This window comes from Phacochoerus africanus, chromosome 5, assembly GCF_016906955.1.
Source record: "Phacochoerus africanus isolate WHEZ1 chromosome 5, ROS_Pafr_v1, whole genome shotgun sequence".
NCBI classification, from domain to species: domain Eukaryota; kingdom Metazoa; phylum Chordata; class Mammalia; order Artiodactyla; family Suidae; genus Phacochoerus; species Phacochoerus africanus.
The window spans coordinates 96,261,330-96,285,557 of NC_062548.1; the positions used below are offsets into that span (position 1 = coordinate 96,261,330).

A 24,228-nucleotide genomic window follows, 5' to 3' on the forward strand; every position below is an offset into this window, starting at 1 on the left:
AATCCTAAAGCCCTGATCAATCAATCTCAAAAAAAAAAAAAGAAAAAAAGCCCAACAATGAAGGATCATCAGACACTTCGATGGCAGCTCAGAGGGCGATGAGGAATAAAAGCCCACCAAGAGGATGCCTCTGAGTCCTTCCCCACCCCCACACTGCCCCCACAACCGGAAAGTCTGAAGAGGGAAGAACCTGGCTATGGCCCACCAGCAGAAGGGACTAAGTCAGAAGAAATGAAATGAGCTTACTTGTGTGCCAGCTCCCAGCACACCCCACCACAGGAACCGCTCGCTTCATGTGCATTTCCTCCCTTCCTCACTTGGCTTCCATTTCATGCACCTGCCCCTCCCTGAGCTTTCATGAGCCAGGCCCCCCAGCACCTTCATTCTTTAGGATGAGGGCAGACTCTGCTTCTAGAGCCTTCTGAGCCCTCACTGAGTGACCACATTAAGGAAGGGACAAAAAAAGCTAAGGAAAACCATGATCCAGTCATTCCTTAGCTGACGCTCTGCTCTATCATCATCATGAGGGTGCTTTTAAAATCAGTGCTACCTCTCTTAAGAGAAAAGATAGTAAGTATCACCTTCTCTGGCAGTAGTTTGAGAGTCCTACTGCCTAAACCCTGGAGCAGGAAATTTGGGCATAAATTTGTTTATTGTATGGTGATCTATTGTTGACATGGAAAAATGCCACCCCCTCTCCATATGATGGTATTTATTGATTAAGGAGATCCATAAAGACAAAGGTCTATTTTGAATACAGTAATTCTTTTTTAAGTTAGTTTGTATTTTATTTAATCATAGCAATATCCATTTGTAGGACAAATTTGTCAAATTTGACAAATATCTATTCGTGCAGAAAATATTATTTAGTCTATGAAAAAAAAGATAGATCAAGCCCATATGGATATGCCCACCACTTCTGTTGGATTAAGCCAGCTACAGCCCATGGGCCAACTCTGGTCCATGACCTGGGACTGGCTTTGACAAGTGAATGTTTTGATGATAGGAAACACAAACACTGAGCCTAACTTAAGCAAAATATTATCCCCAAGAAAAAAATTAATTCATGTCCATAGTATATTACAAAAAATTGCACTCAATTATTAATATTATATTTTATATTTGGTCAGTAAAGATTTTGTGGAAACTGTTTAATAAGTACCTATATAAAGTATTTATGTAGTATTCTCCATTTTGCCTCTTGGCCCACAAAATCTAAAATTTACTATTGGGCCCTTGACAGAAAAGTTTGATGACTCATGTTTGATCCAAAAGCCCCAGGGATCCACATCCCACAGGTTAGGGGCAGCTGCCTCCAGGAATTTTCACTACCCAGGGATAGGCTAGCAAATCAGTCAGGAGGCTGGATTGTGCCAGAGACATGTGGGTGGTGAAGGGGCAGGATTTGGGGTACATGCTACTTCTTGGCCATCAGAATCCACGAATTTGTCACTAATGTTGTAAAAGATTTGCCTTGCTCTTCTCTGGAATTTTTAGTGAACCACCTTTCAGGAGGAAGAAACACACACACACAGTTGTTCTCCTTTGATTTGATGCATCTTGAGCTACTCATTGTAGCGCCAGAAGCCGTCAAAGTCCTCAATGCACAGGAGCTTCCTGGGTCAGCTTATGGAACAGTGTTATTTGTAAACCCACTGAGCCCGACAAGGAAAAGGACCTGACAGCAAATCAAGAGCAAGTGATCAGAGGCTCTTCGGGCTAAGCTCTCCCGACCTTGGATTTCTGCTGTTTTCAGATCCACCCAGGAGCACAGCAATGCAGAGCTGTCAGCCCAAGGTGTCCTTGAGCTCCCCTGTCCAGGCAAACCTGCTCACTGACCTTCTTTGTACCATCAGGATGACTGTTCCATATCCAGGACCATCACCCGCAGAGCCTCCTCCAGCCCCCACTCACACCGCCTCACCCTGACACAGCCCACAGTTTCTGTAATTGATTTCTCTGCCTTTCTGGCTTAACCCAGAGCCACCTCCACAAACCTCCAATAACCAGGTCCCTTTGGGTCACAGGAGATGTTCAGGTTGTCTGACAGCTTAATTAGATCACTTTTTGATGACAGCCAGGCCTGCTGCTGTCAATGAGCACAGGTGAGAGGCTTAAGACCTTAGAGAAAGGTGATACAAAATGTTCTTTCTCTATCTCATAAATACTTGTTCAATAATGGTATGATTTCTGTCCTTCAGAACAGGGAAGATCTTTGTAGATTCTCCCTGCATTGTCTCTGCCCATGAATGATGTGTACTGAGTCATAGGATCCAGGCTTCTATGCCTAAGTGTGCCTTTTCAAAATTTCAGGGAGTTGCCACTGTGACTCAGCAGTAACAAACCCGACTAATATCCATGAGGGTGTGGGTTCAATCCCTGGTCTTGCTCAGTGGGTCAGGGAGCTGGTGTTGCCATGAGGTATGGTGTAGGTTGCAGATACGGATCACATACCACATTGCTGTGGCTGTGGCATAGGCCAGCAGCTACAGCTCTGATTTGACCCCTGGCCTGGGAACCCCCATATGCCATGAGTACAGCCCTGAAAGGAAAAAAAAAAAAGCAAAATTAAACTTCACCGATTTCTCTGAGTAAGAATACTTGCACATAATGCAAACTTGCAATGTTACAGAATGTTATACAGTGATAAATTAAGTCTCCTCCTCACCCTTATCCCGGAACCTTAAGGGCAGTATTTCATTTATGCCACTAACCTGCACTGCCTGACCTTGCCCCAGTGCTTCCAATTATGAAACCCCTGTATCGTTTGCATCTGACATTATTGGTTTTTTAATGGGTCTTTTATTTCAGATGGCTGAGTAAGAATGGGATTCGAGAAATACACAACTGTGCATTCAATGGAACCCAACTAGATGAGCTGTAAGTAGCCCTGACTATTCTTCCAGGCCATTTAGAGGGAAATGGCTCTTACAACAGTGATGTTTATGTGGCTTTGTGTTTTCCTTCTTCTTTCTTCGACTCCATCCCCAGGAATCTAAGTGATAACGATAATTTGGAAGAATTGCCTAATGACGTTTTCCAGGGAGCCTCTGGACCAGTCATTCTGTGAGTAGCTTCCCTCATTTTCCAGATGCTAGAGAGCAGGATCTACAAGTTAGAAGTCCACATTCTCCAATTCAGAGAGACTTCCAAGACAGGACTGGCAATTAAGATCAAATTTTGTTTGCATCATCTAAAAAACTTATAGGACAATTTAGGGATGATCCACCTTCTAACTTTCAATAAAGTAACAATAATAAGAGCAGCTAACATTTAATGAGATCTTATCAAGTCCCAGAGAGTGCTTTAAAAGCTTCAGGGCACATTTCCTAATTTAATCCTCACAATATCCTCTGTGGCAGGAACTATTATTATTCCCATTTTAGAGAAGGAAAAACTTGCTGCCCTGGAGAGATTAATTCACCCAAAGTCATGGAAATTTTAGAGCACAGATTTAGCACCCAGCTCGTCTGACTCATATTACAGACTCTTAACCCCTCTGCTGAACCTCTCTTCCCTCAAAGAGAAAGCACAGTTCTCCATCCTCACCCTCAAGGTCCAGGAGTTTCCCTCCATCCAGTAAGATACACACATACATTTATTTTTGGTCCCCCTTCGTCTCAATTCCAGATCTCTCAGGATGCACTCAGTGCTTCTTAGCCGTGCATCAGCACCTCCCCTCCTCCTGCTGTTTCCTCATGTCTATTTCTTCCCACCCCCAAGAGTGACTCTTACCTTTCTCTTCTTATCTGCCCTTCCACAAGGGTCATGCTAATGCCCACCTCTTCCCTGGCAATCTCAGCCAACAGTGAATTCTTCCTCCCGTGACTCCCATGGCCTTCACGGCTGCAGGGGCCCAAAAAGTGTTTTCCTTGCTTCTAAGCAAGACCTACTACAACTTGACAAATATGCTGCAAGAAGAACACAGCAATTCAGAAGGAAGGAGTCAGATGCAACAAGAAACAACAAGCAAAGAAATAGATAAGCGTGTGAATAACTCTAAAGGGTTGCTAGATAATCCTCACAGAGCCCGCCTAAGGTCATTTTGGGTCTTTAGGAGCCACTAGCCCTCACCTCTTATTTGGCAGTCAATATATAGGCTATCTATATAGTTCCAGGGCTGTGGAACTTGAGCATCCTCAGATTTTGGTATCCGCAGCAGGTCCTAGAACCAATCCCCCACAGACACTAAGGGCTAACTGTCTTCTCCTTCAGGCTGGAGCCTACCTGTCTCTAGAATTAGGCCCCTTATGGTAGGGCATAAACTCCATAAATGCTTATTACTGATGATAAAGGATAAGTTTTGACCCTTATATGGGACTCTGTGTCTTTGAAGAAGGTCCAAGATTATTCCAGAATGCATAGTTTCCAGTAGGCAATACATACAAAGATGGAAGTATCAACATGATTAAAAGAGAGATGCCAGGGAAGACTACCTCAGTTTAAAACCAATTCTCTCACCTCTCTAAGCCTCAGTTTCCTCACCTAAGAAAGTGACAAAAACAATAATACCTATGTCCTAATACTGCTCTAAGCTTAATAATATATGTGTAACTGTGTGTGTACATATTTATATGTATTTACATTTACAAATTCTCTCACTGAACAGATAGATTTTAAGCACTATCAGAGCCATGCATGTATACAGTGCAGGGAACAAAAGTGCTTCCTCACAGAAAGCTTATATCCTTACAGCGGGAGTCAGAAAATGTAACTGAATATACAACTTAATACATTGGGTCATGATGTGTGCTATGAAGTGCCAAGTAGGACGCGGGTGGAACAAATGGGGAGCACCAAGCATTTGGTCCCTGTGCTCCAATATACAGAGTCCTTAGAAACTGTAACACACAGTCAGTGTTTCCTATTAGAGTTCTTGGGAGACAGACTTAGAGAAAGTGCTTTTGATGCCTTTGATGAGCAGGATAGCAGTATTTCAATTTCACTTACCTATACTACCCTGAGGGTTTTGAATGTGCCCAAAGTGGCACCTCTACTTATTATGTCAGAATATACCTGCCAGGTACACTATCAAATCACAGCACTTTAACCACTGTCTTCTACAGAAAACATTCAAGCTGGGCAGGAGCCCCAGTGAGCTTGTTATCCAGCTGAGGAAACCAGAGCCAGAAACAGGAGCGATCTGCTAATGATCACATGCTGCCCTAAGTGGTCAAGCTTGGACCAGAAAACTGGGTCTCCTGCCTCCATCCCATGTATTCCCACCACATCATGTCACCTAAAGCACGTCAATATGTTCAGTCAAACTTCTAAAGTTATTCATTAAGAATTCCTGCAACTTGCTGTGAACTAAAACAGAGGGGGAAATAACTATCAACACCAGTAAGTGATACATACACACAGGGCAGAAGGTCCCCTGCAGGTAGTGGGCAGATCCCAGGCACTCTGCAGTATGTCTGATCTGAGTATCCAGTGGAAAACACAAACACGACACACACACCTCAGCTATCCCTGCTGCAAACGCCAGCAAAAGAGAGATTGGAACCAACACCAGCAGTTCTGCAGGGTGCTTGAGGTACAGGGCCATGTTTCCAAAACAGTGGAAATTTTACTCACAGGAACAGTGAGTAAAATTTACAGAAAATCCAAAGGAATTATGAAGCCCATGCTGTGACTTCAAAAGGTAGAGACTGTTAGTACATTCCTACATCTTTTCACTTCAATGCATGAGGATATACATGCAAGATCCTGGCCAAAGCTCAGCCTATAATTGCTAGCCTTTTCCTCTTTGGGACAAAAGGATTGATCACCTAAACATCAAGGCTCCTTTTCTGGGCCTTTCAGGTTTGTCCAAAGATGTCTTGCCAGCCCCTCTGCCTGCTACCCTGGGACTCTGGGGCCTATTCCCTCCCCTATTTCTGCAACCTGATGCACCAACCCTAGCTGAGCCCTGGCCCAAGAGCTTCTTGTTTCCTGTGTGCAGAAGACCAGCCTCCCCTGGTGCTGTGGGTTTGTGGATAGGAAAAGGAGTGGGCATAGACCCCTCAGCCCACAGTGGATGCCACTCAGGCTAGCCCTGAGACTGTGGCTTGAGTCAGATTCCCCTCCCTGAAAATCATACTGTGACATGGCTATTTGCACACAGGTTTACCATGGAGCACTTGATGGAAGCAGAATCAGGCTAAAGGGGAAGCTGAACTACAATGCATTTATAAGAGAAGCTTCTGCTGATCCCATGGGGAGCTCTGGAGTTAAGATGGCCCTTCAAAGTTGACTGAATTAAAGCTAGGGGTGGGCCTCTTCATCAACACTCATTGGTTGAAGGCTAGCCCTGGGAAGGAGCCAAATCTTGGGTAAGTCAGGCAAGGGCACATCCCAGCAAAGAACTCAGCTCCAAACCACCTCAGCTGTGAGTGGTCCTCAACTGTCTTCAAGCCATGCTTTTAAATTTGACCATGCATCAGAATCACCAGGCTTGCTTGTAAAACCCTAGATCGCTGAGCCCCACCCTCAGAATGTTTGATTCTGCAGATCAGGGGTGGGGCCTGAGAACCTGCATCTCTAACTTTGCAAGTGATGCTGATGTTGCCAGGCCAGAGAACACGATGAGAATCACTGCGCTAGAACCAATGCTGGGGAATTGGGAAGTTTGGCCCAGTTTCCACCATTTCTCCTCCAAGAGTCAGCTGTGGTGAATCTTACTTCCCGACAGGCTCAGTGTTTCGTCCCCAGTAGATATATTCATGGGATCCTAAGGGAGTTATGGTGAGGGCACCCAAACCAATCCTATCCCCTTCCCCAAAGCAAAAATTTTAGTTGAGTAAAAAGTAAGAAGCCTCTGAGCACCTGAGAGTACAAGGATAAGATGTTACACAGCAAAGAAAAATAGATGCAGGGAAATCCAGGGACACCCAGACTCCACAGAGTTTCTGCAGAACAGCTAGCATCCTGAGCTCCCTCTCATGAGTCTTGACCTTGAACATGAGCAGCCGTCTGAGTTTTCAACTGATATTCTGAACTCAAGGTTTTTTTCTTTCTTTTTTTTTAAAGCAATCAAGCAATTGCTGTTTCCTTGGGAAACTGTTTCCTGTGGGGAAAATTTAATGCATTGCCTTTGCAGGCTGGAGCCAGTACAATCATATTCTGATGGTTTATCAAATTGATTTGGCTATAGCTCAGATTCATTTGATAGTTCAGATTCAAACACTGAGTTATTTGTATAAGAATGATTCTCTTCCATTACCAGTGTACCCACAGTCCTATAGATAGTAAATTGCCTTTTTATTCCGCCTGGGATCATGAAAGAGAGGTCTTCTAGCCATCTGTCAGTGTAGTATACACCAGAAATGTGCTCTCACTTATGGAAATGATTGACCTGTAATAACATCTTTGCTGGGAAAAATAGAAATTGTTCAAATCAAATTTGTGGCACTGGCTATAACACACTTGATTAAATGGGGCACGGAGCATGGTTTAACTCCTGCCTCTCCTGACTCAGCATCTTATTACTGGCTGCTGTCTCCCTTTCTACTTTGTATCTCAAAATCAAGAATCCTAAGCATGTTAAAACAATTCAGGATTACTAAATCTCTTCGGCACCAGCCACTGTCTCATCATGTCTCCTGTTGGTACTTTTCTGGATTTAAATTCTCAAAACCAGTTGCTACCAGAATATAGCAAGTGCTGAAATGTTAACCAAAGGGGCCTCTTAAGAAAGGAAGCCTGCCGCCATTAGACCAGCCTGAAAAACAAGGATTAAAAACACCAGCTCACGACTGCACCTTCCTCTTGTCTAGCTCACCAGCCCCAGGAAAAATGTCATCAATAAACATGCTCCCATTCACCGAGCATATTAGGGCTCACACGTCATACATTTAGTAGATGTTGATGGAGCCTCTACTATGTGTCTGGTACTGTGCTAGACGTGAGGGGTGGAGGGACTTAAAAACAAATAGTACCTGCCCCAACTTATCTCTCCAGTAGAGGCAACCATAGGCTCTGCAGAAATTTCCACAGGAGGCTAGAGTAATGGAGCAGATGCCCAATAAATCTTTGCCATGTGATACAATGACTTAGTGAAGAAGAGGTGACAGTGTGTGACGAGGAAAGCTCTTACCTCATGCCTGAATGTCTGTAATAACCGTTTCACCCCCTTCCTACCTTCAATCCTTTCTCCTTACAATTTATTTAACAATGAATCAACACCTACTATGTGCCAGGTTAAAGGTTCTCAAAACTAAGCACAGCTTTCAGTAAGTCATTCTTCTGCTCATAGAAATTCTAGACTCTTATGCCTGGCTTTCAAGGCTGAGAGATCAAATTCTGTCCTGTGGTTCCTCTTATTTCTCAAAACATGGTTGCCCAGAATCACAAAATATGGTTCTGAAAAGCCCTCACTGCCATACTTTGTGTCCTGGGCCTCTCTCCAAGCCTACCTTTAGCCAGTAATCACAATAATCCACTTCTACAAAGATATGAATGACTGATAATGTCATTTTGTTACTGCCCTAGGGATGTTTGCATTCTAAGAGTGGAAGCTGTTTTTATAATGGAAATTAAAATCTAACATTAGATCTCCAGGCCATTGAAAGGATCTTTGCCAGGAATTAGACTCTGTGCATCTGTGTCTGGTTGTGTGCATGTGTGTATATGTATGTGGGTGTGTGTATGTGGGGGGAGCCAGAAAGCAAAAGTGGGATTATTTTTGACCAAGTCTAAAACCACACTGAACAGTATCCACTTATCTTCTCTTTGTCCATGAGAATATAAATGTCTAGTTTTTTCTTAATCTGTGGATATCCGAGAGAAACATTTTTCCGCCAGCCCAAGATAGAGAAGTCTTGATACGTTCCATGTTTGCTCACTCCAGCTAGTATCCCGTAAGCTTGAAGTAAACACTTCTACCAACACTTTTATTTCCATATCACCCAGGAGCCACTTCTGCTAAAGACTTTTGTTTTACCAAATTCTAAGTGACTCTGAATCTCTCTTCTACCAACTACTCCCCTCCTTTCAATATCCACAAGCAGAAGATATGGAGCTCAGGAATCTTGCAAGATGCCATCATCTCCCAGAAGCAACCACCTAGTACAAATGACAGCAGCTCACATATTTTGTAGCTGTGATAAGGGGCAATCTGAACTAAAAGCTTTCTCCAGAACACTGAGCAGACGGAAAGGCACTAATGCTTCCCAAGTGGGCTTCGCCATCCAACACCTAGTCACTGGCCAGCATGCAGGCCAATCCACCCAACACATCAGTCTTCTTATTCTCTTACCCACATCTATCTCCTTATAAATGTTGCACAAAGTTGCTCCCTCCTTGGCGCCTTTGACACTCACGCAGTCACATATAATTGCCTGTTACAGAAACACCATTTTACTGAGCTCCCTTTAAATCCAGGTTTCCTTCCTCAGTCTGCCTTGCATCCTTTAGAATTGTCCCTTTAGAATTTGCCCCTTTAGAACTGCTTTTATACAGACTTGCTTCAACCTCTCATTTTTGTTATGATGCTGAGGCATCTCTGCTAATCAAACAACTACCCACTGAGTAGATTTCATGAGCCCAGCCCCGCCTGTGCCAAATACAATGTAGAGCACAAAAGTATCCTAACAATCCCTGCTCTCAGAGCATCTGATACCTGATTGAGGAGACAAAAAAAAATATGCATGAAAAGTTGAACAGTATGAAGCTGTAGAAGAGATAACACAAGGTACTGAATTTTTTTTTCTTTTTTTGCTTTCTAGGGCCACACCTGTGGCATATGGAAGTTCCCAGGCTAGGGGTTGATTCAGAGTTGCAGCCGCCAGCCTAAACCACAGCAGCTCAGGATCTGAATCACATCTGAAATCTACACCACAGCTCACAGCAACCCCAGATCCCTAACCCACTGAGCAAGGCCAGGGATCAAACCCACGTCCTCATGGATACTAGTAGGGTTTATAACCACTAAGCCACAACAGGAACTGCAAAGTACTGAATTCTTTGTAGCTGATAGAGGTCAGAAGACATCATAGTTATTCCCCTTCTCAATCCTCAATCAGTGCCACTCCCCAGCATATCTTTGAACAAAGCAACAATTTTCTGGTCCTTACTACAGAAAAGGCACTGCTGAGAATGCAAGGAGCCCTTGGCCCTCCAGGAGAGAAAAAAATACAAATCCAAAGAGCAAGTATATAAAGCAAAAGATAGTAAGTGAGAGAGGCAGAAAGTAAACAGACTATAGTGCTGCATGCTTAATGGCTTTCAAGGAAAAATATCTCCGTTGCTGTTAAATATAATGGAGAGGATGGAATCACAGAGACTTCGATGCAAGTCTGTTTGGGTTCTCTGTTTCTGCATAAAAGCTATCCTTAAACTCAGTGGTTTAAAACAATCATTGCATTTTGCTCACAATTTTGTGTGTTAGAAGATTGGGTGTCTTGTGTCTGATCCATGTGATGCTGGCTCAGGTGACTATGTCTGAGGGATCTGTTACAAGTTTTCCCCTTCATTCATGTATCTGGTGCATCTGGGCCCCTTGGCATCTCTCTTCACACACACACACACACACACACACACACACACACACACACACACCCATAGCATCACATCCTTCAGGATCCTCTGTACAGAGCATAGCATTCTCAGGGCATTTGGAACATGGAAGTCTCAAAGCATTCAGAGTTCTTTTATGGGAGCTCAGGGGTGTACAGGACCAATATAAAGCTGTCAATGCTCTTAAAGGCAAGGGCCACAACTGGCATAGCCACACTTTCATCATACTCTACTATAGTCCAAAGACATCACAGTTCAGCCTGGATTCAAAAGAAGGGGAAATAGACCCTCTATGGAAGCGTCTGAAGAACTTGCAGTCATGTTTAATCAACTACAGAATAAATGAGAGAATGTGATGGCATTGCATGGCATATAAGAATTTGTTTATTTTTGGAACTCTTCATGTGATTTTTATATATTCTAAAATTAAGGAAAGGAGGCATAACTAAGAAAAATAGGTTTCTGTTTTGTATAGCATGCTTTTAAAAATATGAAAAATGCTCATGGCTGGCAATAAATAATTGCCCTGGTTTGCATTGTTCCTGAAGAACTTTTTGTTGCTTTTCATCTCACCCCTTGGACGGAGCCTTGAACTGTTTTAGAAAAACAAGTGATCTTTGCTCCCTTCCACGTTTGATGGGAAAAAAAAAAGAAGAGCCCATAAGCCAGGCAAAACAAGAACTTTTGGTCACAGGGACCAGAGTGAGTTTCAGAAGCAAAACTGGTCAGAGGAACAACAGCCTGAAGAGAGAAAGAAGAAAGTTGAGAGGCTCTGTAACAGAGGAAAGTGTAAGTGGAGGGCAGGCCAGGACAGCTGGATCGTTCAGCAGCAGAGAACGAAGACTCATCACAGGGACAAAAGTTCATAGGTCAGTCCTTTTATCTCCAGGGACCCCAGCTTTCAAGGATTAGAAGATAGAAGCAAGAAGCAGAAGAGAGACTTTGGAACACCAGGAACTTTTATCCCATGGTCTAAAGTCCAGATATACATGGAAGGCAAAGGCCAGTTACTTTGCTGAGGATACTTTGCATACAGGATGTAAGAGAAAGAGGAGTCAAGGCTAACTCCCAAGTTTTTGCATGAACAACAGAAAAAGCTGCAGGTAGAGCACATTTGGGGAAAGACTGGGAACCCAATTTTTAAGATCTAAGGTGTCACCTGCCTATAAACATCCAAGAAGAGATTATAAGGAGGTAGTTGAATAGAAGAGTCTGGAGTTCGGGAGAGAAGAGCAGCCTAGAGATAAAAACTGGGGGGCACGGGGCATCAGCATATAAATGGTGTTTAAGTCCTAAGACTAGATGAGTTCATCTACAGGGTAAGTGAAAATGGAGAAGAGAAGGCTAGGCCCTGAGCCCGTGGGTACTCTGATAGTAGGAGGTCAGGAAAGAACCAGCAAAGAAGAAATGCCCAGAGTTAGGAGACAAATATTACTAGAAATCAAGTCACCAGGAAGAGGTAAAAATTCTATAGTTGTATGTACCTAAAAATTATCAAAAATATATAAAGCAGGAGTTCCCGTCATAGCTCAGCGGTTAGCCAACCCGACTAGCATCCATGAGGATATAAGTTCGATCCCTGGCGTCACTCAGTGGGTTGAGGATCCCATGTTGCCATGAGCTGTGGTGTAGGTTGCAAACTTGGTTCGGATCCTGTGTTGCTGTGGCTGTGGTGTAGGCTGGCGACTACAGCTCAAATTAGACCCCTAGCCTAGGAACCTCCTCCATATGCCATGGGTGCAGCCCTAAAAATATATATATATATATATATATATATATATATATATATATATATATATATATATATGTGTGTGTGTGTGTATATATATATATATGTATGTGTATATATATGTATATATATATATATATCAAAACTTGACAGAACTGAAAGTAATAGTATACAATTCAAAATCATAGCTGGAGATTTTAATGTACTTTTCTCAGGAGTGAGAACAAGCAAGCAAAAAAAGTGAGCAAGCATCCTGAAGTATGTGAACAAAAGCATTGACAAATTTCATCTATATGGCATCTAATGAGGAGGGGAACTAAGTAAAACATATGTAGGTATTACATAAAGGTAATCATTAACTCTGAAAATGTAGGTTTTCCTAAATATCAAGGAGGAGATTAGCAGTCCAGAGGTTAGCAATGGTAGGTAATTACTACAAATCCTAGGACTTGGGGGGGCAAGTGAGGATATGGTCTTACTGGAGCACAGCAACTGGGACAACCGTTAGCTGTTAGATCCTTCAGCAGATCTGTTTGGTGACAGCTGGAGTTACAGAGAAGCTATTGCCCCAGGTAGAGGAGGGATGAGAAATAGCCTAACTTTACCCTCCCTCCGACCCTCCAATCGGCCACCAGTGCCATTTGCTGAAGCCAACTGAAAGCTGATTGACAAGGTGGTACCTGGGGAATGGAACCTGCAGAAGTCATTTCTCTGACAATACAGAGCAGAACACAAAAAGAGGCACAGAACAGATGTGAGAGAAGCTAGGCAAAAGACCAGCACATCATATCCAGTGCTTCGTTTTTCATTGGAAGGGCAATGGGAAATCACTGACTAGTTATAAGCAGGAAGTCACAACCTAACTGGCATTTTTAAAGTATCACCCAGTCTGCAGTGAAAAGATTGCATTAGAGAGACAAAAAGATGCTCAATTTTATGTACCAACTTGTCTAGGCAATGGGATGCTCAGATAGCTGGGAAAACATTATTTCTGAGTGTGTCTGTGAGGGTGTTTTTAAGATATTAGCATTGGAATCAAATTGACTGAATAAATAATGTGGGTGGGCATCTAATCAGCTGAGGTCCCTAAAAGAACCAAAAGGCAGGGGAAAGGCAAATGTGCTTCCTTTCTTCTTGAGATGGAACATCCATCTTCTCCTGGCCTTGGACATCAAAGCTCCTGGTTCTTGCATCTTCAGACTGGAACGTAAACCAGTGGCATCCCTGATTCTCATGCCTTTGATGTCTAACTGAATTACACCACCAATTTTCCTGGTTCTCCAGCTTTCAGATGGCATATCATGGGACTTCTAAGCTTCCATAATTGTGTGAGCCAATTCCATAATAAATGTCCTCATCTCTCATTATATATCCTATTGGTTCTGTGTCTCTGGAGAACTGTGATACAATGGTCATGAGAAGAACAGTTAGAAGACTGTTGCCTTTCTCCCTAGGCAGAGGTGAACATGACTTAAACTAAAGTTGTCACAAAGGGGTGGCCCCATTTGAAGCAGATGTAAAAGCTAGGCTTGCAAGAACAAAAACCTCATGTCTGGTGGGGTGGGGAGGAGGAGGAGTCAATGATGATTCCCTGGTTTCTATCCAGAACAACAGGGGGAAATGGAGGAGTCATTTGCTGAGAAAAAGAAAAACAAAAGAAGCAACATATTCACAAGGAAGATGGGAAATTCAGTTTTGATACTTGTAAGTCATCAAAAGGGTAGGATCTGATGGACTAGGGATTATCTGGGCTTGGGGTTCAAAAGTAGGACTTGAACTGGGGTATACACTGGGAAGCCACCAGAATATGCTTGGTATCTGAAACCAAGGAAGTGGGCGAGATCCCCTGGGAAGATTGTGTACAGTCAGCAAGTGGCTAAGTTTAGAAGAACTCCACTAGATAGAGGACACCAAAAACAAAATCAGAAAGTCAAAGTCAATGTCAGAAGAAATGAAAAAGAATGCAATGTCAAGAAAGAGTGTCTTGGGAAGGAGGAACATTTTATGGGTGAAATGTAATTGAGAAATTAAGAAGGTTAGATAGCCCTGACCTTAGTATTATTTTTCTAGGGATTGGGAAGAAACTGAGTTGGATTCAAAATGAGGAAATAGTAACATCAAGTATGGAAAACTAGTGAAAGAAGTTTGATTGGGAAAAGGAAGTGACAATAGGGCAGCAATATTAGTAGCTTTCATTGAACAATAGGAAGCATTATAAATGTTTGAACAAGAAAATGTATGTCACAATGCAAACAAGGCTGTGAGAAAATAATTTTCACTGCACTGGGAGAATTTATGGTGTAGCAGATATACACTCACACCCCAAGTTTCATTGCTCTGAGTGTCTACTGATTTGACCTATAGGACATGCAGACATTAGAAGATTCTCCTTCACCAAGTGTATCTGAGAGCGCTGAAATGAATCCATCTCGGTCATCACTTGCTAGCACCCCCAGCAGAAGCATTCATTCACGGCCAATCTGCTAGCCCCAATGGGGCTAAGCCAATACCATTTAAATCTCCTTGCTCCCATCTCTTGTTTAGAAGGTTGCAGCTGCTGCCAGAAAATCACTCATGTCCCTGGTGTTGCTTCCAGAAAGAATGGGACTCTGAAGCTCTCCGGGGACAGAGACCTGGCTAGACTGTCCATTTACAGAGGTTTCTATGTAGACCTGCTGGTTCACCAAGGCAGAAACTCACCCCAGCAAAGCAAGAACAATTGTCTGTGTGTGAGAGAGAGCCAGAGACAGAGACAGACAGACAGAGATTTACTAATGATAGCTGCCAGTCGTCAAGTGTTGTCTGTTCACCAGGAAGTTCTCTGTGTATTTTAGAAATTTAATTCTCACAACAACCCTCTGAGGTAGGTATTATCATCCCTCCTATTTTGTAGCTGAGGAAACTGATATAGGGAGAAGTAATATAACTTGACCCAAGTCACAAATCCAGTAGGTAGAGAGGCAGGATGCACATGCAGGCAAGTCCGGCCATGGATGCCATGAGTATCATCACCACTCTCTACTGCCACTTTTACTGTGTGCTTAGGGTACCTCTGTTGCCCACAAGATACCTCTTCCCCTAATGGTATGTTCTCTCTACATCTGTTTCTGAAATATGAGCTTCCATCTCAGCTCATCAGAACTATTTTTATATCTGGTTTTATGGTGGGGAGGAAATGGTCTCAGCTCCTTGGTCCTGTGTAAATTAGTGGGTATCTATTCTACAGATAGACTGTGGAAAGGGAAAGAGCTACATTAAGCCCAAAATCAGCCAGAATGCAAGTACATCCAGGATGTAGAGTGGCCTGTTACCAACGTCCTTCTACCATGAATGTAAGGACCAATGTCCCTTTACCCAAATACTGATCTACCTGAGAGGTGCTGGATGAATTGACATCTCCCTCCTCACTCATGCAAAAATATCGCATTGAGAACTTTGTCTAGATACTCATGTTGCAACAGAAGAAAGGCTGGGGGAAAAATGTAATTGTAATGTATACATGTAAGGATAACCTGACCCCCTTGCTGTACAGTGGGAAAATAAAAAAATATATATATATCACTACTGTGACTACTATTTTGACTATTAACAGAGCAGAAAATTGTAGGCCCATAAGTGATCAGGCCATGTTTATCTTTTCTCCTTATAGAGATATTTCAAGAACCAGGATCCACTCCCTGCCTAGCTATGGCTTAGAAAATCTTAAGAAGCTGCGGGCCAAGTCAACTTACAACTTAAAAAAGCTTCCCAGCCTGGAAAAGTTTGTTACACTCATGGAAGCCAGCCTCACCTACCCCAGCCACTGCTGTGCCTTTGCAAACTGGAGGCGGCAAATGTGAGTCTTCTCGTGTCCATCCCTAAAGCCTGTCTTGGGCATTTCTCCAATGCAGAACTTGGTCCACAACTTCTACATGCTTGTGGCACGAAGAGAATCCACTTGCAGAGAGATCTCCCTGATCAAAGGCCTCAGACATATTCCAAATCTAAGCTTCAGTGTTTTCTTTGAAAATGGGTTCAAAGAAGAGGGCTACCCACATGGTAGACCACCTAACCATTATTAAATGAGATAACATGAAACACCCCAAGCATAGTGCCTGACTCATAGCTGCCACTTAATAAATATTTGTTCCCTTTTCCCTTTGTACCAACATGGGGTTATCCTTCAAGTCCCAAACCCTGTACTCCATACATGTCTCAGGGACCATCAAAGTCAAATTTGGAGGAGAGAAGCATCAACGCGTATCAGAGACTGATGCACACACCCACCCACAACATATCCCAGTCACTCTAAATCTATCTAATCCATCTTTGGAGCTTAACACCTCACAGAGAGGACAAAGATTGTGACATCTCTTTAGTTTTGCTTTCAAGGCTGGACAGGTTCAAGGAAGCCTGGATTAAAGAGGGTAATCCAAATAAAGCCAAGTCCCGGTGGGTAACTAGTTAAAAAGTTGAGGTTCTGAAGGGACTGGAGAGGGAGTACTTTGGAGATTATATGTTCTAGACATTTAAAGGATCCATCGGAAATATAGTTTATTGGATATCAGGAGTTCTCATGGCATTCTCCCTCTCCTGAACACAATGATACAAGCCATACCACACAATTGTACTCAATCAGATGATTCCTTTGTTATTGATCATGTGCAGCCCCAGCACTAAAACTGATTCCATGTTACTACTTCACTATTCAGTTTTTTATTTTATTATTCTGTTAGTCACCATTAACATGCCAACATATCCTTTGCTCTAAAGCAAAATAAAACAAAACAACCCAGCAGTGCACATCCTAAAATGTTTTCCAAGTAGTTTGGAATCCCACTCAGACCCATGTGAAAGATCTGCAGAAAAGGGGCTACTTTTTAGAAATAGCACTTATCATTGGGAAACTATCCCGATTCAGACACTCCTCTCTGATTATGTCAAGGAACGGGGACTTTCTTCTTAATGACAAGAATTCTTAAGAGCTTGGGCTGAGGCGAAGCCCTGCCTCTTTCATATTATAGAAAGAGATATTCCAACCAGGGCAAGAAAGCTACCAATTTCACTGCCCAAGCCCTGGAACTGAATATCCCCCAGGATAAATCTCAGAGGATGTTAAGATCATTGAGAGAGCTATAGAGAGTGTGCCGTCTGGCCCAAGACCGACACACCATAGGAATACAGTCGCTTACTGGTGCTCAGACAGCTCTGCTTTTACCACCCCTTGGTAGTGTAGGTGTAGCCTCAGGACCGCCTTACATGGCACTATAGCTTGAAGGCTTCCCAGTATTTCTGGGCCACTCAGCTCCCACCTCTTTCAGTCCCTACTGTAACTTACACCAGGGCTTGTCAGGTGCAGCAAAGGAGAAGCCCAGCACCTCTTCTAGGACTATATGCCAAGATGGAGTAACAAAAATCACAGTGGTGTTTACTCTTTAACAAATTCACAAACCCAAAATAATACAGTTATGCTAGTCACAAGATAATTACAGGATTCATCTTTTAATTGTGTCATTTTATGGTATAGCATAGTAGATGAGGTTAGGAATAAAATGTGAGTTTATAAAGCTGTAATGATAAAACTGTTCCTCCAATCTTCATTTGAAAATAATGCCCCAAATGTAAATGTTAGGCCCTTGTACCTGTGACATCTTGGCCAACGGCCCTCCTGGACTCTCAGCAAAAGACCTTGTCAATCACACCCCTTATCTGTCATTGAACCATTATGTCCTCATCATAGTTCTACACTCAGCTTGCATTGTTAGCTTGCCCTTGTTTTATTATTTAAACTTTCTTGTATTTAAACCTGTTCTTCCCAGTTAGATTTTAAACGGATGCACTGTGGCATACTCATTAAGTACCTACCTAGGGCCTGCCCCCAACATGAACTCAGTAAGTAACCACTGTCCTCTGTGTTCATTGCTGATACCTGCCAAGTACGCACTGCCATGCAGTGTAATGCTTCCCACTTTTATCTCATTTCATACTCACAAAAGTAACAGTGCTATTTTTACTCCCTTCTCACAAAGGCAGAAACTGAGACTAAAGACAGTAAATAACTTGACCAACACCAACCAAACACAGATCCAAACTCTGGTTTGTCTGTCTCCAAAGCTCAGGCTCTGGGCCACTCTGCTCTGCACTTCATTGATTTATTAGGGCCCAAACGTGCCACCACTTTCCAAACTCACCCTAAATTCAATTCCCCACTCTTAATGATGCTTAGGATTTGCTGAGGTACTACAGAGGCAAGACTTCCCTCATTTCCACTTTTGTTTTTATTCTTCTCTCAGAAACACACATTGTTGACCTTTTCCCCACTCATGCCCTTGGGTCATTTCCGTTTCAGGAAAGGCAAGCATCGATATTTAAAATATGCTGGTAGCAGTATGAACAGTAAGCACCTTCACAGAAGCCAAGGGAAGTGAAGGCTGTGTGTAGATGGTTAGTCAGATCGGTTTCAATGAAACAAATCACACCAGGCTACTTATTTTCTGTTCCTAGAATTGGGCTGTGGCTAATCCAGTGACAGGGTTCAGGAGTTGGGAGTCAGAGTAAGAAACACAGAAAGACTCTCTTGTCCTCCCCCGGCCTCTCTGTGCTTGCCTCACCTTTCTTATATTATCTCTGACTAAGCCAAAAGATATTTGGTGTACTTTCAATTACATATATGTTAATTCCCTAACTCCTTAGTGCAACTTGTGACTGATGTGAGAAGCCGTATCAGTCTCTAACACAAAAGATGACACATTCTCGGGGCGGGGCGGGGGGGGGGGTAGTCCCTCAGGCTAAGGGAAAACAACTTTCTGGCACATCAATTCACTTCCTGGAGGGGAGGAAGGGAGGAGAGGGTTCTCACTAACAGCCCCTTCTCAGAGAGATTGATGGGGAAAAGTTCAGTCAACATGTGCTGGCCAGCCCTCATCATTATCAAAAGGAATCTTTACCTCCTTCACAACCCCAGCCACGCTCTACTGCTTATGGAGGGTCTTTGAACAGTTTTAACACTCCCTTCCCACTCACTTCTGAGACTATGTTAAGGCTGGACAGAAATGCAGTCACTTAACATGGCTGTGAGCTTGCCCCTCACGGAGGGAGGAAGGGAATGCAGTGTGTGAGTGAGTGTGTGTGTGTATTTCCATCTTAAAAAAAAGCCCACTGTGCAACATTTGCCTTCCTTAAGCCTTTGCTTCAAAAACAGAATGATGACCCTCTGTCTCTGCAGGCACTCTCCACTTGTCTGGATAGAATATTTATCATCTGGCTTTCATTGAAATCCCTTCTGGAAGTGCCTCTATCCTTTTGACAGAGCCTCTCGTACATCAGGGTTTAAAGGGAAGACTAAGATAGGAAAGTGAGCCCAAGAAGAGCCAGCTCCTCAGAGGATGAGTTACAATCTTGGAATAAATTAGGCCCCCTTGTAACCTGCCTCTGCTCTTTGGGGCACTCACTAGTGAACTACTGAATAGGAGAGAGCCAGGCTTACCATGCAGACAAATACATGCCCGACGCCTGTGGTGGCCTCTGGAGAGGAAAAAAAATAAAGAATTAAGACCCTCAGTAACATTTCAGACATATTAGCAGACCTCTGCATAGCTTGAGTACCAAAGAGCCAAGGACAGGGCTGGCTGGTAGATAACTATAGACTCTGATCTTCTAATTTATGTAGAGAAAACAAATTCTCATTTGAGTCAGAAAGAAGTACAGGACAGGAGTGAAGAGTAGAGGATTGGGGATATATCCTACTCAGGCATATTAAGAGAGAGCTGAATGGAGACAGGAAAGGGAGGGTGGAGTTGATAGCAGGTCTGTAAATTACTTGCACTTAACAGCAAGGCTTAGCTAGTCCTAGGCGCCTTCCTCCCCACATTCAGGTTGTGGCCAGATGGTCTCCCCAGTGGGCCATCCAACTCTAGGAATATATGCAGGAGTTGTTCTGCTGATTTACAGTAAGCAACATTAACCCTTGAGTTTAGTCTCAAGGGCAGACAAACTGTTAGAAGAAAAAAAAATCTCAGGAAGAAACCCCACTCTCTACCCTATGTAAAGACATTGATATATTTGCTGTTCTGGATCCAACATGCTGACTCTGTTTCTTTTTGTATCTTTCTAGCTCTGACCTTCATCCAATTTGCAACAAATCTATTTTAAGGCAAGAAGTTGATGTTATGACTCAGGCTAGGGGTCAGAGAGTGTCTCTGGCAGAAGATGGCGAGTCCAGTTTAGCCAAAGAACTTGACACGGTGTACAGTGAATTTGACTATGACTTATGCAATGAAGTGGTGGATGTGATTTGCTCCCCTGAGCCAGATGCCTTCAATCCATGTGAAGATATCATGGGGCATGATATTCTCAGAGTCTTAATATGGTTTATTAGTATCCTTGCCATCACTGGGAACATCACAGTGCTGGTGATCCTGATCACCAGCCAATACAAACTCACAGTCCCCCGGTTCCTTATGTGTAATCTGGCCTTTGCCGATCTCTGCATTGGAATCTACCTCCTGCTCATAGCATCAGTTGATATCCACACCAAAACCCAATACCACAACTATGCCATTGACTGGCAAACTGGAGCAGGCTGTGATGCTGCCGGCTTTTTCACTGTCTTTGCTAGTGAGCTCTCAGTCTACACCCTGACAGCCATCACGCTGGAAAGATGGCATACCATCACCCATGCCATGCAGCTACAATGCAAAGTGCAGCTCCGCCATGCTGCCAGCATCATGCTGGTAGGCTGGATCTTTGCTTTCACAGTTGCCCTCTTTCCCATCTTTGGCATCAGCAGCTACATGAAGGTGAGCATCTGCCTGCCCATGGATATTGACAGCCCCTTGTCACAGCTGTATGTTGTGTCTCTCCTTGTGCTCAATGTCCTGGCCTTTGTGGTCATCTGTGGCTGCTATACTCACATCTACCTCACAGTGAGGAACCCCAACATCATGTCCTCCTCTAGTGACACCAAGATCGCCAAGCGTATGGCCATGCTCATCTTCACAGACTTCCTCTGCATGGCGCCCATCTCCTTCTTTGCCATCTCTGCCTCCCTCAAGGTGCCCCTCATCACTGTGTCCAAGTCAAAGATCCTCCTGGTTCTGTTCTACCCCATCAACTCCTGTGCCAACCCCTTCCTCTATGCCATCTTCACCAAGAACTTCCGCAGGGATGTCTTCATTCTGCTAAGCAAGTTTGGCTGCTATGAAATGCAAGCCCAGACTTATAGGACAGAAAATTTATCCACTGCCCACAACATTCATCCAAGAAATGGTCACTGCCCTCCAGCTCCCAGGATTACCAACAGTTCCAGTTACACACTTATTCCTTTAAGCCATTTAGCCCAGAACTAAAACACAATGTGCAAATGTTTCTGAGTGTTGAATGATAATTAAAAAGTCTTGCCTTTGAAGACTATGCCACAGCATAGCTGACGGTTACTTGTCTATATTTTATCTAATTTAATCTTCCTGGCACACCTATAAGGGAAACAGGTCAGAAACTCTTAACACTATGTGATAGATTAGCAGGCTAAAGTGCTAATAACAACACTAACAATTAAAATACTACTACATCACATTTGTTTTATGCTTTTAAAGTTCAAAGTGATTTTGCTCATATCATCTCAACTGATCCCTATAAAAGTCCTATTAAATAGGCAGGACAGGGATTGTTCTTGGAGTTTTAACAGATGAGGAAACCAAGATTCAAAGGGTTAAGAGACTTGGCTTATAAGAGGCAGAGCTAAAATTACATGTTCTGACTCCCAGAATTTCCAACAAATACAGCACAATATTCAATCACTCATTCATTCACTCAACAAATATTTATTGAGCACCTATGTGATGGCTCTATAAGGTGTCAGCTTGAGGCTGAACTACATTTCCAGAATTCCCTTTCTTAAATGTTTCCCATTAGGGTGGGCCACACAGAAGACTCTCTGGAAAATTGGAGGGCAGAAGGGAAGCTGCAGCCCTACCTTCGCTCACACACTTTGCTGTTCATCTACTGATTCGTCTCACTGCTGCAAAGCACAACTGCTCCACGGTCCCCTGGATACTCCTTCATGTTCTCTGCCTCCTGAGCCAGGTATATATATGTGTTTAGCTCCTTGATGAAGAACTCCAACTTTGTCAGAACACTTTTATTACCAAGATCAGAGGCAACAAGAACAGAAATGGAGCTCAGTTTGACCTTTTGGGGTTCTTGCTCATGCTCATGATCTTCCCTTTATGACTGCCTGCGCTGTGGTCTGCAAGCTTCAGCATCAGATGTAGAGACAACATCCTTACAGAGACTAACTCCCTCAATTGTGAAAGCTGATTTCCTGTAACAAATATTTACCACATATATACATACATGCATGCATGAATGACTGGTTCTGCTTCTCATAGAACCCTGATAGAAGATACAATCTATACGGCCGGCAGGTGGATTATAATATTGGAATCAAAGCTGATGTTTTGTTTTTACACCATAAGCCAGGACTCCTCCTCCCCCGCTGCTCCCCCTCCCCCAGGCTAAGTGTCTTCCTCTGTAAATGGGAGTTGGTTATAGTATCTAACTACTGGGCTTACTATAAGAATTGGAAGTGAAAATGAGTGTAAAGTGCCTAATGCTATAACAGGGTTGGTGAATGTTAGTTTAATTTTCTCCTCCTAGATCTATGTTGGGATGAGGGCCTAGTTCTGAGCCATGATCTAGAATTTTTCTGCCACATAATATTATTCCTGATAAGCAGCTATTCTTTATATATCTATTTTCACAAATGACTGCATCAGGATAATCTGAAACATAAATACCAACCACAAAACCTCATCAAACTCTGAGTCTCCTCTGGGTGTATCCTCTTTCCCCTCCAAAGCCAGTCCTTCCTCCTCTTGCCCCATGGCAAACATTTCAAAAGTTCGTCCCAAATGCATTAACAAGGGAGTCCCTAGAGGGCTGAAAAAACTACAAGCATCTCTGCGCTTGTGACCTGGCACCATCTGGATCTACTGTGAGCATGAAGTGAAAATTAGAATAATTATTCTTAGAAACAGTCCTGAGCTGTGCTGGTCAGTACAGTAGCCACTGGTCTCATGCGGCTCTTGAGCACTTGAAACATGGCCAGTCTAGACTAAAACAATCCAGTAAAAGACACAATGGATTTCAAATTTGTAGTGCAAAGGAAAAAGAGAATTACAGTATCTCAATAATTTTGATATTGAGTATATATGGGAACATTACTTTGGACATAAACGAAAGAAACATTTAAAAATTAATTTCAGCTATTTCTTTTACATTTTTTAATGTGGCTACCAGAAAATTTAAAATTACTTAAGTAGGAGTTCATGTCGTGGTCCAGCAGAAATGAATCCAACTAGGAACCACGAGGTTGCAGGTTCAATCCTTGGCCTCGCTCAGTGGGTTAAGGGTATGGCATTGCTGTGAGCCGTGATGTAGGTCGCAGATGCAGCTCAGATCTGGTGTGGCTGCGGCCAGCAGTTGTAGCTCCAATTAGACCCCTAGCCTGGGAACCTCCATATGCTGCGGGTGCAGCCCTAAAAAGAGCAAAAATAAATAAATAAATAAATAAATAAATTTTTAAAGTAAAATAATAAAATAAAATTACTTATGTGAATCATGTTCATGGCTCATGTTATATTTCTATTGGAGAGCACAAGTCTGGAACTATATGAAAATTTCATTTTAACATTTTCCTCCCCAGGTCCCCACAACACACTGCCACACTGGTGGGCTCTTTCAACACCATCTGCAATCATTTTTCTTCCTTGTTTGTGGTCAGAGGGAATGCATTTCCGAATTTGGACTCAAAAGCAAGTAGCAGCTAAATTAAAGATAGGATAGGGTTTTATTTTCACAACATGGATTTTGGCACACTGGTTTAACAGATAATGGTTCCCAGACTCAAGAATACATTCAAAGATAAATATAAGCCAAGAGAGGCTCAGAAGACTTGTTTTCTACTATTCTGTCACTAAGATACTTCCTGGTAAGAGATAAGGATTTTCCCAAATAAGAAAAAA

General features: G+C 43.0%; 1 protein-coding gene across 6 annotated transcripts in view; it reads left to right on the plus strand.

The window, feature by feature from the left end:
- The window catches only part of FSHR (follicle stimulating hormone receptor), a 169,094-nt gene extending 146,247 nt beyond the window's left edge, over positions 1–22,847 (plus strand). For 5 of the 6 annotated variants that reach the window (XM_047782103.1, XM_047782105.1, XM_047782106.1 and 2 more), the window contains 4 exons: positions 2,812–2,880; positions 2,992–3,066; positions 15,876–16,061; positions 20,319–21,616. In XM_047782103.1, coding sequence (XP_047638059.1) covers positions 2,812–2,880; positions 2,992–3,066; positions 15,876–16,061; positions 20,319–21,552 — 1,564 coding nt within the window. In that variant the 3' untranslated portion in view covers positions 21,553–21,616. Of the gene's footprint in view, positions 1–2,811; positions 2,881–2,991; positions 3,067–15,875; positions 16,062–20,318; positions 21,617–22,117 lie in introns of those variants that run through there. The other variant, XM_047782108.1, reaches the window with a different exon arrangement.
- The last annotated feature ends 1,381 nt before the right edge of the window (positions 22,848–24,228 follow it).